General features: G+C 42.9%; 1 protein-coding gene across 5 annotated transcripts; it reads left to right on the top strand.

The window, feature by feature from the left end:
* Positions 1 to 3,381: 3,381 nt before the first annotated feature.
* Positions 3,382 to 13,506, top strand: rcbtb1 (regulator of chromosome condensation (RCC1) and BTB (POZ) domain containing protein 1). Of its 5 annotated transcripts, none has more exons than XR_015842526.1 (12): positions 3,382 to 3,564; positions 4,484 to 4,631; positions 5,758 to 5,908; positions 6,291 to 6,457; positions 6,531 to 6,689; positions 6,756 to 6,863; positions 6,948 to 7,090; positions 9,127 to 9,317; positions 9,402 to 9,528; positions 9,626 to 9,703; positions 9,850 to 9,980; positions 13,058 to 13,205. XR_015842526.1 is itself a non-coding variant. In XM_088290692.1 (12 exons), the coding sequence occupies exons 1-12, from the start codon at positions 3,536 to 3,538 to the stop codon at positions 13,196 to 13,198; spliced, it is 1,614 nt and encodes a 537-aa protein (XP_088146818.1). In that variant the 5' UTR covers positions 3,382 to 3,535; the 3' UTR covers positions 13,199 to 13,506. The 5 variants fall into 5 exon arrangements, 4 of the variants coding, with proteins under 4 accessions (XP_088146818.1, XP_088146820.1, XP_088146817.1 ...); XM_088290692.1 differs by having other exon boundaries at positions 6,564 to 6,689; positions 9,626 to 9,777; positions 13,058 to 13,506; XM_088290694.1 differs by having other exon boundaries at positions 9,626 to 9,777; positions 9,850 to 9,929; positions 13,058 to 13,506.
* Positions 13,507 to 17,706: the final 4,200 nt, after the last annotated feature.

Genomic DNA, 17,706 nt, shown 5'->3' with positions numbered 1-17,706 from the left:
CTGAACTCCAGAAATTGAAGAAACTAAATATCGGAACTCTAATCAGTTGTTGAGTCTTTATTTGACCCTTTTCTTCTTGAGTACAAAAAACGAACACGCATTGGAGTAAGTTTGGCTTTTAAAGGTTGATTTACTAACTACTTCTCATTTCCACGGTGACTCAACTCCAACAACGGCCTTTGCAACCCATTGAGGAGGAGCGACACAAGGGATTCCCGGTGAAAAGGCCAAGTAGCAGCCAGTGAGACGAGTACTACTTGATTTGAGGTGGAGGGATGGTTACGAGCATGTGGTGACATATGCGCTCAATGGATTCCGTCTGTCTGCTGGGTCAATGAATAGAATAGAATAGAACTTTATTGTCATTGCACACGCCAGAGCAACGAAATGTAGTTTGCATCTATCTAGAAGTGCTTTGCAATAGAATATAGATATCAATGTGCAGTTGCGCAAAAATAAATAAATTTACAGTTGTGCAGTGAGATATGTTTTAGTGAACTAATGACTGGTCAGTATGTCCTGTCACGTGAGGAGCAGGATTTAGACCCAGAAGCAGACATGGCATGGAAGTTGAAAAATAAAAGTCTTGGTCTCTGTGTTATGCCTCAATAAACATTCCTTCATATTCAGTTGCACGCCTGTGGCACATCTAGCAATTTGGTGACCTAAAGTAGACTTGATTTTAAACTACGTAAAAAGCAGGTAAAAATTGTGGCGCAGGTGGTGTAATTGATTTTGGTGAATTTAAATGAGGCGCAGGAAACTTCCTAAGTTCCGTGGATGCTTGTAGAGCATGTCACTATTTCATTTATATAACAGTAGCGTGGGGCACTTCCTTTGAATCATTGAAGAAATCAATTAATTTCATGAATTATTATCATTGTCATCTTAAAAATGTTTACAGTTTTTTTTTCTAACTGCCCCTCTGATTCATTTAGCACAATTTCTAAAACAAAATTAGCAACATTTGCAAAACTAAAAGCAAAAACACTGCTTTGTAATGAGTTTGTAATTTTCTAACACAGAACAAACTACAGTAATACCCCGGTTATCGCGGTTAATGGGGACCGAGACCACCCGCGAAAACTGAAAATCCGCGAAGTAGCGGCGCTCCTTCAAAAATGCTTAAAAAAACCTATACAGGTATACAGTATACCCCCCTGTATACAGTACACCATATAGAATACGGGTAGAGAGAGAGAGAGAGTGAATTTCATGTTATAACAAAAAAAACTAATTATTATTAAAACTTATCATTTTTTTATTCCCCAGTCATTATTTTTGTATTTATTCAATTACTTCTTTTTGTATTTATTTAATTACTTCGACTTTTACCTGCTGGTACGCCGCCCGGTGTGCCCTGTCAAATGAAAGGTGGCATTCTTCATTTATTTATTTATTCATTTATTCATTCATAACTGACAGCCTCGCGCTCCGCTCGTGCCCGGGCGGAAGGTGCTCCTCTTCGGCTTAACTGCCACGCACGCCGGCCGGCCTCCTCCGGAGCTCTCGTACGGTCCCGAACGGAGCGAAATGTCGCCCCGCTCGTGCCCGGGCGGAAGGTGCTCCTCTTCGGCTTAACTGCCATGCACGCCGGCCGGAGATCTGGTACGGTCCGAACCGCGCGAAACGTCGCCCCCGATCGTGCCCGGGGGAACGTGCTCTTCTTCGTCCACTCTCCTCTTCGCCCACGCTCTTCTTTGGCGCACGCCGGCCGTCTAACCGCTCCAGCGCCCCGTCGTGCCGCTCGGCGAAACTGCAATGCCCCCGCGGAGCGGAGCGAATGGAGAGCCCCGATCGTGCCCGGGCAAAAAAGTTTTTAATTTTTGAATATCTTTTAGACCCGCGAAGCACTGAACCCGCGAAAGGTGAACCACGAAGTAGCGAGGTATTACTACTTTACACTCAATTTCCAAATGATCAACTCACTTATTGCAAAACTCTACACATTTATAGTTATTATTTACACTATTGTCACAACTGTCTGGTTACACTGTCACAGCAGTAAATTTCATACCGTGCCATTTTTGACACCCTTTATTTTCACGCAGAGTCACGGGGTGTGCTGGAGCTTATTTCATTTGACTTCAGGCGAAAGGTGGACTACACCCTGAAATGGACACCAGACAGTTGAAGGGCACACAGAGATGAACAACTATATGCGCCTTCAGTGAGCGGGAACTGAACCTATGCTGCCCGCACAACAGTCAAAGCAAGTCTACCACTAGGTAGGCTTTCATTTGGCAATCAGCCTTCTCCAGAGTTAAGCTGTTAGTGTGGAGTATATGGAGATTGGCACACCCCCTTTTGATGCATTTTTTTTGTTTTGCCCATCTCATGTTGTCTAAAGTTTGTAATGTCATGGCTCTCATGAGTTTCCAGTTATTTGTCCAACTCAGATTTTCTCAGATATAAAAAACATTCCGGAAGTTTGGTTGTTTTATGACTTTACGACTTTTTCTCTTTAATTCTGTGATTTTGGGAGCCATCCACAAGCTTCTGGCACGCATCAGGTTAAATTTTTGACTACTCCTCTTGACAGAATTGGTGTAGTTCAGTTAAATTTATCGACTTTCTGACATGGACTTGTTTCTTCGGCATTGTCCACATGTTGTCAAAGGGGTTTAAGTCAGGACTTAGGGAATGGTAACTTATGCAGGGTGTTTTGTTCTGAGATGATGTGCAAAAGATGTACAGCCAATATGGTATAATGTTGGAATTTGACTTAGCAAGATATGAAAAGTAATTTGGAAGTAATTAAAACTGAATTTGAATATTTAATCGCGTGAATTAAAAAAAAAATCTCAAGTTAACGCTTTAATTTTGACAGCCCGAATTTGATAGTTTTGTTTTCTATGCTCTGTTGTGTTGTTTTAGCCACTAGCGTTATATTGTTTTAGTAAAAAATTGTTAAATATAATTATATTTGTTACTGCAATTAACATATTAAATCAAACGTTTTATTTAAAAAAATTAAAAAGGGGGTATCTGAAATTCCTTCCTACACGTCGAGACGACCTACCAAAGCCTGGTGCGCATGCGCACGCACGGAGCGCCTTTAGGAATAAGGTGAATAAGGTGAAGACATATTGTCCGTGTTTCCTACGCAGACTTTGTCTCCCTCTAGCGACTATGTGACTCACTGACGCCAATACACAGCAAGAAAAATTGTTAGTGAGGTTGTTTCGTCACAGCAACCGTTTAAGCCTGAAACAAATAAGTCCACTTTAAATAGTTTCCTGTGGGTAGAAGCCAAGCAAGATCGCGGAACAAACGTGTTTATTCGTTTAAAAGCACGGTGCAAAAATAATGTGAGTGGGTAATGGTTATTTATATTGAGCCGCACGCACCTGACTTCGATTACATCCCAGGTGTGGCCTTCGTATAACGTCAATCACTATGACGGCGTTTGGTGACGAAAGTGTCGAGATCTTTTTACAAATGGTTATATGCGAAGACGTTTTCTCTACTCGAAGAAGCCGCAATATTTGCACACAGTTGTGGCTCGCTTCATCGCTTCACCGTCTGCAAGTTCATGCCATCTTTCCAGTTCCGATGTTGTAGGTAGGAACCACACTTCCAAACAAAGTCTTAGACATTGGGACAAAACAAAACCGTTGCTTTCCGTTCGTTGATTAAAAGAAAGCCTACTGCGAGTAACTAAAACCTCTAGATAATGAACAAAGTTATATATACAAGTAAATACATGCAATACTTAAAAAAATATTTAAAATGTAATTGATGAATTAAAATAAAGCATCTTCATCTGTTGTGACTGCACAATATAAATAAAGAAGTTTACACTTGCTTAATTTTTTTAGTCTCGCAAATTCTTTCTCAAGTAACTAGTTATAAGTTGCTACATAAACAAGCTTTCTGACATCAGCTAAAAAACAAACTCGCAAAGAAGCCACCTATAATTAGTAACATTTGTTAATTTGGATTTATTTTATCAGTTTCGAGTTAAAGAATGCATGCAGTTGAATTTGGCTTCTAATGAGAGGTCTTAATTTGACAAGATACTTGTATCTACGAGACTGAGTGTGTGGGTGGGAGGGGTGGAAATATTAGTTACCTTGAAAGATGGAAGCAATGAGAAGAGCGCCTTGGAAGACTGACAATCTCGCCATACCACAATTTGTTGGTGGAATGGTGCTACACAGCTCTAGTATTGTGTCGGGCTATTTCCAGGAACAACAAAGGGATAATGTATTTCTATAATGACGGAGGAATAACTCCACACAACCTGCCTCATCTGACAGTGTAGTTTACAAGTAAAAAAAATATTACTAAGAATCAAAGGAACATGTTTTTGTAACACATGCATGCAAATAGTAGTCGCTACACTCTGTATTACAATTTGAGAGGACTTTTAACACCATTGGCTTAAATCGTACATCTGTTCTTTGTCATCATTGCATCTTCTGCATCAATTGTGGGCCGAGATGCATTCACTGCCCCCCCCCCCCCTGTCTCTTTGCAGCCTTGGCGTTTGTAGGCAAGTTATGTTGGACTTTAGCAAGTGGCCTCTGCTCCTTTTGTTGAGCACTGAGGAGCTTGCCACAATCCAACAGGCCTGTGTCTTTGGAGCATCTGCTAATGAAGCCATCTACATTACTAACGACAAGAAGGTGCTTCACTACATTCCCATGTCTTTCAATTTCAGTTGTTACCTTAGTTATATTGTCTGGCCGTGTGTGTTGTTCCACCTTTTGTGTTCAAATACCTGTTTTTTAATTAAGCATTAGAACTCCACCACACTGATGCTATTCCCTAGCCTTGTAATTTCCTAAGCTAGTATGTGGTTGCGTTTATACACAATGTGTAATTTTCCTATTTTGTTTAGTTTTACTGTAAAATAAACAACCTCTTATTTGAAACGACTGATAATTATCTGCCAAACTGTATTTCATCTCAAATTTATGACCGCAAGTAGTGGTGAAATGAAGTGTCAACTATTCATTTGTCAAATGACTAGAAATTATTTGATTAATCGTTCTCACTAGTAAATATTATCCAATTTTTGTAGTTCTCCATGAAGGTGGATTGTTCGTGTTGAATCAAAATAAGAAAAATAAATATAAAATCATAAAAAGCTTTTACTTTTGAAATGAATGATCCACATTATCGCTTATTTTCTGACATGTTATGGACCAAACCTGAAACTGAATAATAATTAGTACGTGTCTGCAGTGTCAATTTGAAATAATGTCATTATTAAAATGATTGTTAGCTGTAGGCGGCACGGAGGATGACTGGTTAGCACAATGGCCTCACAGTGCAGAGGTTGTGGGATCGATTCCGTCATTCTGTGTGGAGTTTGCATATTCTCCCCGTACCTGCGAGGGTTTCCTCTGGGTACTCCGGTTTACAACCACATTCCAAAAACATGGTTGGCAGGTTGATTGGACACTCTAAATTGCTCCTCTGTGTGAGTGTGAGCGCGGATGGTTGTTCGTCTATGTGTGCTCTCCGATTGCCTGGCAACCAATTCTGGGTGTACCAAGATAGCTAGGATAGGCTCCAGCACCCCCCGCGACCCTAGTGAGAAGATGCGGTACAGATAAGGGATGGATGGATGTTAGTTGTAGCCCTAATTGCAAATGAAAGTAAAAATTGCCCAAATGACAGCAGATATTCTGTAAAACACATTTATTTCGAAAATTATATTTTTTATTGTTAATGAATTCTTATTATTTTTATTTCTTTCATTTTTTTATTCATTTAACTGAGATGTTGTGTATTAATGTTTCACAGGTATTTGTGTTCGGCTTGAACTGCAGTAGCTGCCTAGGAACAGGAGATGGTATTAGCACCATTGTGCCGAAGCAGCTGAGCTGCCTTGACGGGAAGAAGGTGGTTAGCCTGAGTTATGGCAGTGGGCCACACATCCTACTAGCAACAGAGGGTGAGTCACTTCATATTCATGATGTAGTACTGTATTTAAAAAAAACAACCCCCCCATAAAAGTGCGGTAAAAAAGGTCTTAGCACAAGCTTTTTAATTGAACCTTTTTCCACAACTGTCATTTCAACATGTATAGTATTACAATAAAAAATGTGCATAAAATTCATTAAATGCATAGTACGAAGATTCAGATATACTAGTACACTAAAATAATTGATTTGTACTGTCTTGCGCTAAAACTCATACATGTCAGTTCCGGCATGTTAATTTTCCATTGACCAGGAAGTAGCTTGCTCACGAAATCTTCAGGTGAAAGATTCATAGCTTTGCGAAGGTATGCAACTTTTGCACAAAACTGCACTTAAAACATGGCCTTTTCTTAGACGGGAAGCTATTTGCTTGTGGGCACAATGGATTCTGCCAGCTGGGGATCGGGACGGCCAACCAGGAACTGTCCCAGGTGCTGGTCACTGCCAACATTCAGAACAAGAAAGTAAAAAAGGTGGCGTGTGGTGCACATCACTCCATGGTCCTTACGCAGGATGGAGAGGTAGCGTTCCCATCAAGACAATTCTTGAGTATTTGCATCTATCATTAGAATCTATCATTTTCCCAAATGATAGGTCTTTGCATGGGGTTTTAATAACTGCGGCCAGGTGGGTTCAGGGTCCATAGCTGTCCAGGCTTTCCCCATGAAGGTGGGCGGCTCGTTGCAGGGTAAGAATGTGATCGGCATCACATGTGGACAATCCTCCTCCATGGCTCTGCTGGACAATGGAGAGGTGAGGCACCCGTTGTGAAATTAGCGAAAGTCAACACTGCTCTGTGACCACTTTGTTTGCGTCTAGATTCATGGATGGGGCTACAATGGCCATGGGCAGCTGGGTGTTGGTAACAACAGAAACGAGCTTATGCCTTGTCGCCTATCAGCTCTGCAGGAGTCCTGTATAAAGCAGGTAATGATTGGCTCCTGGTGTGTTGTGATTCTCCCTCATGGATGCAGGCAGCAGCAGAAATTTTTAAAATGTTTTCTTCTGTAGGTCGTGTCAGGCTATGGTCACTCCCTTGCTGTAACAGATAAAGGACTGCTTTATTCGTGGGGCGCAAACACTTTCGGCCAGTTGGGAACTGGTGACAAGAACAATTGTTTTAGCCCTGTGCAAGTGCTGGCTGATGAAGAGAGGTATAACTGAATTCCTATGTAGAAAAAGAACACTGCATTTTGTACAGTGGAACCTCAAATAAACGGACTGGTAGGGGAAGGAGTCGTCCGTTAGAGCACATTGTCCAAAGTTTTTTTTTTTTTTTTTTTTTTTTTCTCGTGTTGTCGCTGAAGCCCCAGCTACAGTACAAATAGTGTTTTGTACTGTTTTTTTTTGTATCCCACAAACGGCCAGTACAGTACAAAATAATTTTACATAATTATAAAAAAGCTCAAAACTGTTTGGAAAGTATTGTTCGTAAAGTACCTTGTTGGTGCACGGCGGGAAGATAATGATGTTCATTTGTTTTATATATATATATATATATATATATATATATATATATATATATATATATATATATATATATATATATATATATATATCAATCAGATAACACCACTTTAAAGGGACAGTGGGTACAATTTCTTTTGCCATCTAGTGGTGACCTAATAGAATGCAACTTTAAATTCGAAGTCCGTTCTTTTTAAAGCATGCACACTACGGTGCCTCACAGAGACCACACTTCCCAAGCTTACCCAAATTTTTTCAACAGAGGTGCAAGCAAATCACAAATGACTTCTATTATTCTCTCAAGTGATAAAGTAAGTGCACTCATTGTTACACATGCTGTAGTCATTGGTCCAGTAAATTTGCAAACACATGATCCTCTCCTTAGGGTATCCATAGCAGAACATTGCTGGCGAGACATGACAGTGTCGTGTATGGTGAGGCGCCACCCATGTAATTACATTCGCGATTACTAGACCTATGTTTAAATAAAAAATGTACATAGATAACAACTTTTTTTTATTTTGCATATTGAATTTTTTTTTTTTTTTAAATGAGTGAACTTTTAAAATTCTAAATATTCTACACACTGTCCCTTTAAGGTTGTTTTTTTATTACCGTCCAATACAATGTACAATACAACTTTATTGTATAGTGCATTTTACAACAGTCAGAGCTGTAACAACGCACTTTACATACAGCATTACAAAACGGCAATAATTCAGTAGCAGTGAAAACAGCAAATTAAAACACAAATTAATGTTAGTAACAAACCTACAGTAGACACCAGAAAATAGTACCATCGAATCCAAAAGATGTCGTCAAACAAGTTTTAAAAGACAAGAGAGGGGACTTGCCTAACCTACTACAGCCTCCAAAAATGACAAACCGCCTCAAAGAAATCTGACACTGCAGAACTAGGAACAGAGACAAATCGGTCAAATATGGCGTTCGAAATGAGAGCCGTCTGTAGCGACCTTGTCTGTGAAAAACTTAAAATTTCCTGCACATTTCAGGTCAAGAGTGCAAATCGGCTGACGAGGCTTAAGTAACTTGAAGCAATAGTTTGAAATGGAATACGCGGATTACGATGATTTTCCTAAATAAGATTTGACAATTGTTCCCTTTTGTACTCTTTCACTTTGCTTTGGTAACAATGCCAGCAGTCTTTTAGGATTTGATAAGAGACCTGCAGTCTGTCTTTTTCTGCCTGTGTTCGGCTTTGCGGAATTCTCGTTGAGCTGCACGAGTTCTCTTATTTTACCATGGCTCCAGTTTTAGCGTTTGCCACATAATTTTTAATGGAGCCACAAATCCAAATTATTACGGCAAGATGAGTGGAACCAAGAACTGAGTTCCTGTATTTGAAGAGGGAACACAAAGCATGCATCCGACCCTCCTGGAATCACTTAGTCTTAGAAGCAGACATTTGGGGGAAATTGCAGGGATTAAATCCTGCCAACTTTACCCAAATTAATTGCAATCAGAAGCACATATCCTGACAGGAAATTTTTTTTTTTTTTTTTTTAATTAAGAGTACGGTATTGTTTCATTTTGAGGATTTGCCATGAAAATGAAGCTTCCATTCTTTGCTGCTTGTCTTATTTTCCTAGTTCGTGATCTGCCGAGGTTATTGCATGACAACACACTGTTCTCAACAATATGACAACAAGGCGTCTGTGGGAAATACGCACATTACTCCCAACAGCATTTGTTAATCCTTCAGGTTTGTAGAGGTGGCAGCATGCCATTCGACGAACACATCAGCAGCCAAGACGCAAAGTGGCCAGGTGTATATGTGGGGTCAGTGTCGGGGTCAAGCAATCGTCATCCCACGACTCACCTACTTTACAAACACTGATGATGTGTTTGCCTGTTTTGCTTCGCCACCGGTTATGTGGAGACTGGTGTCTGTAGGTGAGAAACACCAAAATATTGTATTTGTATTTGTTGTATTTACAATGGATGCACAAATCAATGCATGTTTTAATGCTGGTCTAGAGCATGATGACTTCCTGACAGTTGCGGAGGCACTGAGGAAAGAATTTGACAGTCCAGAAACGGCAGACCTCAAGTTTAACATTGAAGGCAAATGCATCCATGTTCACAAAGCGGTGCTGAAGATCAGGTGCGTGCGTGCGCGTGCATGTGTGCGTGTGAAGACAAACGATTAGGATATCCATCACTGTGCAATGTTGTCTTTAATTCATGTAAATTTTTTCAAGGTGTGAGCATTTCCGCTCAATGTTCCGCTCCCAGTGGGTGGAAGGTCGTCAGGAAGTGATTGAGATCAGCCAATTCTCGTATGCCATCTACCGCTCCTTCCTGCAGTTCCTCTACACAGACACAGTTGACCTTCCACCTGAGGATGCCATTGGTTATCTATTATCCTGTAAATGCTCCGCCTGCCCAAAGATGTGCATATGCATTGTTTTTGTTTGTTCTTCAGGCCTGCTGGACCTGGCCACTTCCTACTGTGAGAGCCGCTTAAAGCATCTGTGTCAACAGATCATCAAGAGAGGAATCACGGTCAGAAATGCATTTACGCTGTTTTCTGCTGCCAAACGATTTGATGCAGAGGTACAGTATACCTCTGGACATTTCTATTGCTTTAAAGTCTTTGTTTCTTTTTACAAATGACTAACAAACTCTGCTTTTATGAATACTTTATTCTGTTTTTACAAATGCGGAAGGTGACGCCTTGGGCCATATTTTGGTAGCTTGGCACCTGTGCGCTCACCGTAAAAACGGGCATAACTTAATTTTTGTGTCAGTGCAAGTCTAGTCTAGCATGTTTGGGGCTATTTCTAGAAATGGCCACGGTTGTGTATTGATTGGATGAACGCAGTGATTGTGAGTCAGAGGAAGACACAAGACATGTCGTATTGGTTATTGACGACCGTGATGACGGATAGTGGGTCACACCGTTACTTGAGAATGTGCTAGATTGCATGCAGGTGGACACTGGTACATGTGTGTACGTTCCAACACAGTCTCCAAAAGTCGTTTAAGGGGCTCATCCAGCTTTGATGGGCCGCCAGTGGCTAAAGAACAAATTGAATTGGCAACAAGTGTTCGTAATCAGGGAAGGAGAAACAACCTGCTTATGGGAGATCCTGAAAAAGCTTTCCAAAGTTTTTTTAATAATTAACTCGGGAGCATAAAAAACATTACTTACACTGAGGGTTAAACCACGGAGTTCCCGTCCCATATGCCATCAAACCAAAAGTCGAAGTAGAATAGGACAGATTTGGAAAGAGTGGGGGTCATACCACCTGTAAGCTCAAGTGACCGAGCTACTCCAATTGTTCCTGTCATGACAAAGGATGGAACTCCAAGAATTTGTGATTTCAAAGTCACTTTGAATCCAGTTTTGTCAACTGAAAAGTATCCATTACGCCTCACTGATTCTTTTCGCATGCCTGGCTGGAGGGGAAATAATTGCAAAATTGACTTGGCACAAGCATACCTTCAAAAGAATGTGGAATGCGATTCACAGGAGATTTTGACTATTGTGACTCAAACGGGACTTTACTGGTATCAGATGCTCTCCTTCAGAATCACCTCTGCTCCAGCTCTGTTCCAATGTACAATGGGCCAGATACTGAGTGGCCTTCCAGGGGTTCAGTGCTACCTTGATTACCTGCTTCTCACCGGTCCTGATGAGCAGTCCCCCTTACAAAATCCGGAGGCAACCCAATAGCGTATGGAAGAATATGGGTTGAAGGTCAGATGAGACTAATTTGAATCTTTCTGATCCTATGTTGATTACTTGAGACATGTGATTGACAGCACAGGACTCCAAAAAGCGCCATCAAAGGTAAAGGCTATCGTAGAGGCTCCATCTCCCAGGATTGTGACTCAGTTGAGCACTTCTCTGGCATTGTTGGCATACAGTATTATGCCAAGTTAGTGCGCAACCTTGCTGATATGTTAAAACCATTACACATACTACTTAACGAAACTACACCATGTAAGTGGGCAGCCCGATCTGAGTCAGCATTTAAGAATGTTTAGATGGCCCTTGTCGACTCTGACCCCCTTGCACACTTTGACCCCAAACTACCTCTGCATGTGATGCTTCGCCTTGTGGGGTAGGTGATGTCGTGTCACGTCATGTCGTCTGGAGAAGAGAGCCCTATCACCTTTAAGTGTCAAGAACGCTTAAGGTATCTGTCCAGCCAAGAATGGCCATTTTTCACTAAAAAGCTCAGTTTACATATTTTTTTATAAGGAAACTGAAATTATCACTTACTTTTGTATTTATTTATTGAAAAATGCCCACTTTTAATGAGCAATATAGCCAGGCCCCCTCCGCTCTCTACGTGTTTTCCTCAGACTAATTGAAGGTACGGACAAACTATCCATTGGAAATATTGTACTTTCATTGCTTATAACGTCCAAAAACGGTGATCATGACCACTTCAACATATCAAAAGGGAAAGTGAGCAGATGCACCGGTGGAGCTACATATATGGAAACAGAAGCGGCCCTGACTAAAAGCACATGCCGCGCCGCGATGCGCACCGTTAACGACTGCCCCGTTATCTGAAATGGACGCCCACTCTCTCTCACGCCAAAGCAGTAAGTGGTGTTGGACTACACATGCTACTGTTTGGGAGGAAACCTTGTGACATGACGAGGCATGCTGAACAGTAAGGTGCTGATTTTGTTGCGCTAACGCCATTTGTTTTAACAACCTGAAGCTAAGTGTCGTTCGCCGTGCCGTTATCCTACTGTTAGCCTGGGAGGGAAAAGAAGACAAAAGATTGTTCACCAACAGAAAGGTTGGACAACGGGCAAATGCAAAGTTCCAGTCCTTCATGGCGGGGGATAAGGTTCTTGCTCTGAACCATGCCTGTGGTGTTAAGTGGATGCCTGCAACAAAAACAGGCCCATGTCATATACAGTGGAATACTACGATCACCTCGTTTGGAGGAGACATGTTGATCAATTACTCGAGTCTTCCGGCCCAGGTGAAGACTCACCTCGTGTTACATCCTTCAATTCAGTGCTAGAGGTCCGTCAAGAGGAACATCCATCCCCAGAAAAGCCTCAGGGGCAAACCTTTGAAATGGATAATGTCCCAGGAACAGGGGCCTATGCCAGATAGCCCTCTCAACTCAGGGCTCATTCAGCCATCACCAAAAGTCAGTCAGACTTACTTATTGGCCGTACTTACCCTAAAAGACACCAACGACCCTCTGACAAACTGGTCACTCACAGACGCGATCGGGAGGTGCAAGGCGTTCTCCAATTCCACATTACACGCACAGCCGATACATCATTCGAAAGGGGAGATATTGCAGTGTCAATGTCATGCAAACGTTGCAGTGATGCGAATTTCTGATACTGCATGTCAAGCACAGCGTACTCGAGCGTGTGCTCCATACCTCCCTAATTATGATGCAAATGAGGAATGGCAAGGAAGACACTACATTCGATCCCGCGATGGTACTCGAAAGCGCAAGACCCTTTCCAGCCCTTATTACCAGTGTATAGTCAAGCGAAATACTAAAAGAAAGAAAACTCCACCCATGCGCACAGTGAGACTGCGCCCGGAACAAAAATAGGGCCTCTGGTGTACTAAAGATAAACTATGAGCTTTATTTTGCTGAGTTGAAGCTCCTCAACTCTACTTTGTTCCTGTTTTCTAGGACCTGGAGGAGTTTTGCTTCAGATTTTGTATCAACCACCTCACTCAGGTGACTCAGACACCAACCTTCAGTCAAGTTGACGGAAATACGCTGAAAGGGTTTATCATCAGAGCAAGCTATTGTGGAGCCTTCAGGTACTAAGTAGTTCTATCCTTTTAGTAAGCAACTTTGAAAGTGCTGGATGAGCCAGTGGGTGCCTCTTGAGACGTTTTCAGGACTTTTATGCTTACTTCCGTCTGCCTGTGGGACTTTTGTTGCATGGATTTCACTTTTGGGTCAATGTTTAGGATCACTTCTGATGTGGGATGTATTTTTAATTTTCAATTTTTAATCAAAGAGCATGCTAGTTAAACTATTCGGCCCAGAGTACATGACTGCTCTATGCTGTTTCTCTTTGTACAAAAATAAAAAAAAGTATTTGTTGCATGTTATGAAGCTTTAAAACTCTAGTCAGCAAAAATAAGTGACTTTTTTTCCCGAGCCTGTCTTCTGATAGTTCTCATGGTGAGAAAACTAAGTCAAAATCCTGTTTAATGTAAATATGTATTCTTTTTCTTTTTTTTTTAATTTTTGTGCATGTTTTTATACACTACCAAAGCGTTTTCCTCTTTGGGCTGCTGGGCTGGAAAATGAGACAAATGCTGAGATAATCAAATATTAAGTTGTTGTTTGGCTTTCAACCGAAGATGAAATTTTTCTATCGCTTTAGTTTTTGTCATAAATATTTTAGGAAAAAAAATGTCTTGTTTGGATAAAAAAAAAGAAATATGAAGGAAAAACATACTTTGATTTACATTAAACGTTGTCTGCGAAAAGAAGAAAAGTTTCTATTTAACCAAGGTGAAACTTGCACATTTGAGGGGGAAAAAGTTGAATGAACCTTGAGGGACTAAAGGGGACTTGCTGTAATGACCCCTAAAGGGGCAAGCTGAAAATCACAGCAACATTTATCTTTTTTAATTAAAGGTGCAATATTTTAAGTAGTTGTAATTCAAGTAATGTGGAGTAGTTTGCCTGTGTAACAATGAGCGATGTAGGGTATCTGGCTAAAAGGACGTGCATTCGGGTGAGGCAGGTGAATAAGAGACTCCTCATCTTGCTTAAAAAGAGTAAAAAGGAAAACTCAATTTCACTTAAATTAAAAGAAATGAAAATTCCGTTGTTACTTTGTATACGGACGAGATGAGACTTGCAGACACCTCAGATTGCTCTATCCCTAACAAAAACAAGCAGGAATGGAAACCGTCCATCAGTAAAAAACGCAAATGTATTACTACTGCCTGCTCTGTCCTCACATCTACATTGTTTAGAGACACTTAAAATATGCGTTCTGATTTTTCATAGTTAAGTTAATGCAATTAATTTGTATAGCATATTTAGTTTTGTGGGATAAGTGGTTTGGATAATGGATGGATATTTAGTTTTGCTGATCTTCTGCACGCCAACGTCCCCGACGCTAGCATCCAGCTGGCTGGACGCTTGCTACATAGCGCGGATCGGACGAGGGACACCGGTAAGAGAAGGGGCGGGGGGCTCTGTGCTTACGTGCATGAGAACTGGGGTGGCGATAGCACGATCGTTGAGAAGCACTCTTCCCCCGACATAGAGTTCATGTCCGTTAAGTGGTGGCCTTATTTTCTCCCGAGGGAGCTAACGGTAGTGATCGTCACAGCTGTTTACATCCCGCCCGACGCTAGCACTAGCACGGCGCTCTCGCTACTCGCGTGCGTCATCAATAAACATAAGCGGGCCCACCCTGATGGCGTCCACATAGTAGCGGGGGACTTTAATAAGGCCAATTTAAAGACTACTCCCAGAGTTCCACCAGCATGTCAAGTGCCCAACGAGGGGAGACAACACTCTCGACCATGTGTACTCGAACATCAAGCACGCATACAGGGCCCTCCCACTCGCCCTCCTCAGCCAGTCAGACCACCTGTCCTTGCAGCTCGCACCTGCGTACACCCCTCTCAGGCGCACATTCAGGCCCACCACAAAGACTGAAAACCTGGCGTGATGACGCCATGAGTGAATTACAGGACTGCTTTCAAGACACCAACTGGGACCTCTTTGATCATCAGGACCTTGATGTCTACACGCATTGTGTACTGGACTTCATCAAGTTCTGCATGGAAACTGTGTCCCTATACAGGACCATACGGACCTTCCCAAATGCGAAGCCCTGGATGTTCAGCCAGGACCGCTCTCTCCTCAAGGCCCGTGACGCTGCCTTCAGGTCAGGCGACAAAGCCCAGTACAGGGTGGCTCGTGCTGACCTGAGCAAAGGCATCAAGCTAGCAAGGCAAACTACAAGAGGAGGCTGGAGGCCCACCTTGCCACCACGGGAGGTGTGGCAGGGTCTACGGAGCATCACCAACTTCCGAGGCAGCAGCACGACCTCTGTAGACCCGATTGCATCGCTGGCAGAGGAGCTTAACTGCTTCTTCGCTCGCTTTGACTCGCCCCAACCGTCACACCCCCGCACTTCATGCCTCAACTCCCCCCCACTCACCGTAGAGGAACACGATGTGAGGCGCGCGCTCCTGGCTATTAACCCCAGGAAAGCTACTGGACCCGACGGAATACCAGGCAAGGTCCTCAGAGCATGTGCCCACCAACTGTGACATGTTTTCTGCAGGGTCTTCTACCGCTCCCTGGCTCAAGCAGTCATCCCCTCCTGCTTGAAAACTTCCACCATTATTCCTGTCCCCAAAAAGTCACCTGCAGTCCTCCTGAATGACTACCGTCCTGTTGCTCTCACACCAGTCATCATGAAGTGCTTCGAGAGGCTGGTTCTCCAGCACATCAGGGACTGCCTTCCTCCCACTCTGGACCCCTACCAGTTTGCATACCGGGCTAACAGATCCACTGAGGACGCCATCGACACTGCTCTGCATGTTGTGCTGGGCCACCTGGAACAACAGCAGAGCCATGCAAGGATGCTCTTTGTGGACTACAGCTCGGCATTCAACACAATCATCCCGGACATCCTCGTCGCCAAACTGGACATTATCGGCTTCCCTGCCCTCACACGCATCTGGATTAAGGACTTTCTGACCAACAGACCCCAGACTGTGTTGCTCGGCCCCTACACGTCCTCCACCCGTACGCTGAGCACCGGTTCCCCTCAAGGATGCGTGCTGAGCCCTCTCCTATACGCCCTCTACACCTACGACTGCAGCCTGGCCCATGGTAACAACACCATCGTCAAGTTTGCTGACGATACGACAGTGGTCGGTCTGATCTCGGAAGGTGACGAGACAGCCAACAGAGAGGAGGTCCAGAGACTGACGGCTTGGTGCGAGGACAACAGACTGCAACTCAACATTGCAAAAACAAAGGAGATCGTCATCGACTTCAGGAGGAACAAGACGGTGCCGCCCCCCCCTCTGCATCGCAGGCGTGTGTGTGGAGAGGGTCCACACGTTCAAGTTCCTGGGAGTACCGATCTCCGATGACCTTTCTTGGACACACAACACCGCAGCAGTGGTAAAGAAGGTCCACCAGCGTCAGAACTTCCTGAGAGTCCTCAGGAAATTCAACCTGGACAGGAAGCTGCTGCTGGCCTTCTACCACTCGTCCATCGAGAGCCTGCTGATGTACTGTGTCTCCACCTGGTACAGCGGCTGCACTGACGCGGACAGAGTGAGGCTCCAGAGGACGGTCAAAACAGCGCCAAGGATTATTGGCTGCCCTCTCTCCTCACTGTCAGACATCTACACCGCCCGGTGCCTCAGAAGGGCTCTCAACATCGTCAAAGACAATACCCACCCAAACTCACACCTGTTCGACCTGATGCCCTCTGGCAGGCGCTACAGGTGCATCAAATCAAGGACCAATAGACTGAGAAACAGTTTCTTTCCAAGAGCCATCTCCATTCTAAACTCTCACACACGACCACCCTTACCTTGCAGAACAGCAACGTGATGTGTTTTTACATATCCTATTCAGTATTATTTTCCATTGCACTAACTATTCTCTTATTTATCTAATTTATATATTTATCTGAATTATTGTTGTATTGCACTGGAGAGGGGAGCTCTCTAATCTCGTTGCACACTTGAGTACAATGACAATAAAGGGATTTCTGATTCTGATTCTGATTCTGATCAAATTAAAGCACAATGAGTGACAGGCAGTATTCTACCTCCACGCTGTCAGGCAGCCTACTTCGGCCTGGCTGTGAGAGAACAATACAAAACTATCTGGCCCTATGTGAAAAACCAGAGTTTTGGGATAGCTTTTGTTGAATCAAGAAATCACTTAAATGAAATCTGTTAGACAAAGTGAAGTATGCTTTAAAATCTCAACATCAATGCATCTCCCTCGCGCCCTTTTTCCTCCTTTCTCACCATTCTTCAGCACATGCGCACTCTATGTAGATAAATTACAGCTAACAGTCACACACAAGTTGTCACAATACAAGCAACACACCACACATTTTGCAAATTGGATTGTAAATCCCACCTACCTTTTGGTGAAGCCTTTATAATAAACCAAACGATTGAGAAAATGGACATCTTTGACGTGCTTGTGGTAAAGAACACTCGTCGACATTGGCTTGAAATTCACTCTCGTTGCCAGAACGAAATTGGTCCATTTACGTGCCCAATTTCATTTTTTTTTTTTGGGCCACTCACACAGACGCT

This window comes from Idiotropiscis lumnitzeri, chromosome 3 (assembly GCF_059441095.1).
Source record: "Idiotropiscis lumnitzeri isolate Australia: NSW breed Sydney's pygmy pipehorse chromosome 3, RoL_Ilum_1.0, whole genome shotgun sequence".
Classification (NCBI taxonomy): domain Eukaryota; kingdom Metazoa; phylum Chordata; class Actinopteri; order Syngnathiformes; family Syngnathidae; genus Idiotropiscis; species Idiotropiscis lumnitzeri.
The sequence above is the reverse complement of the archived record's forward strand: the minus strand, read 5'-3'. Positions and strand labels throughout refer to the sequence as shown.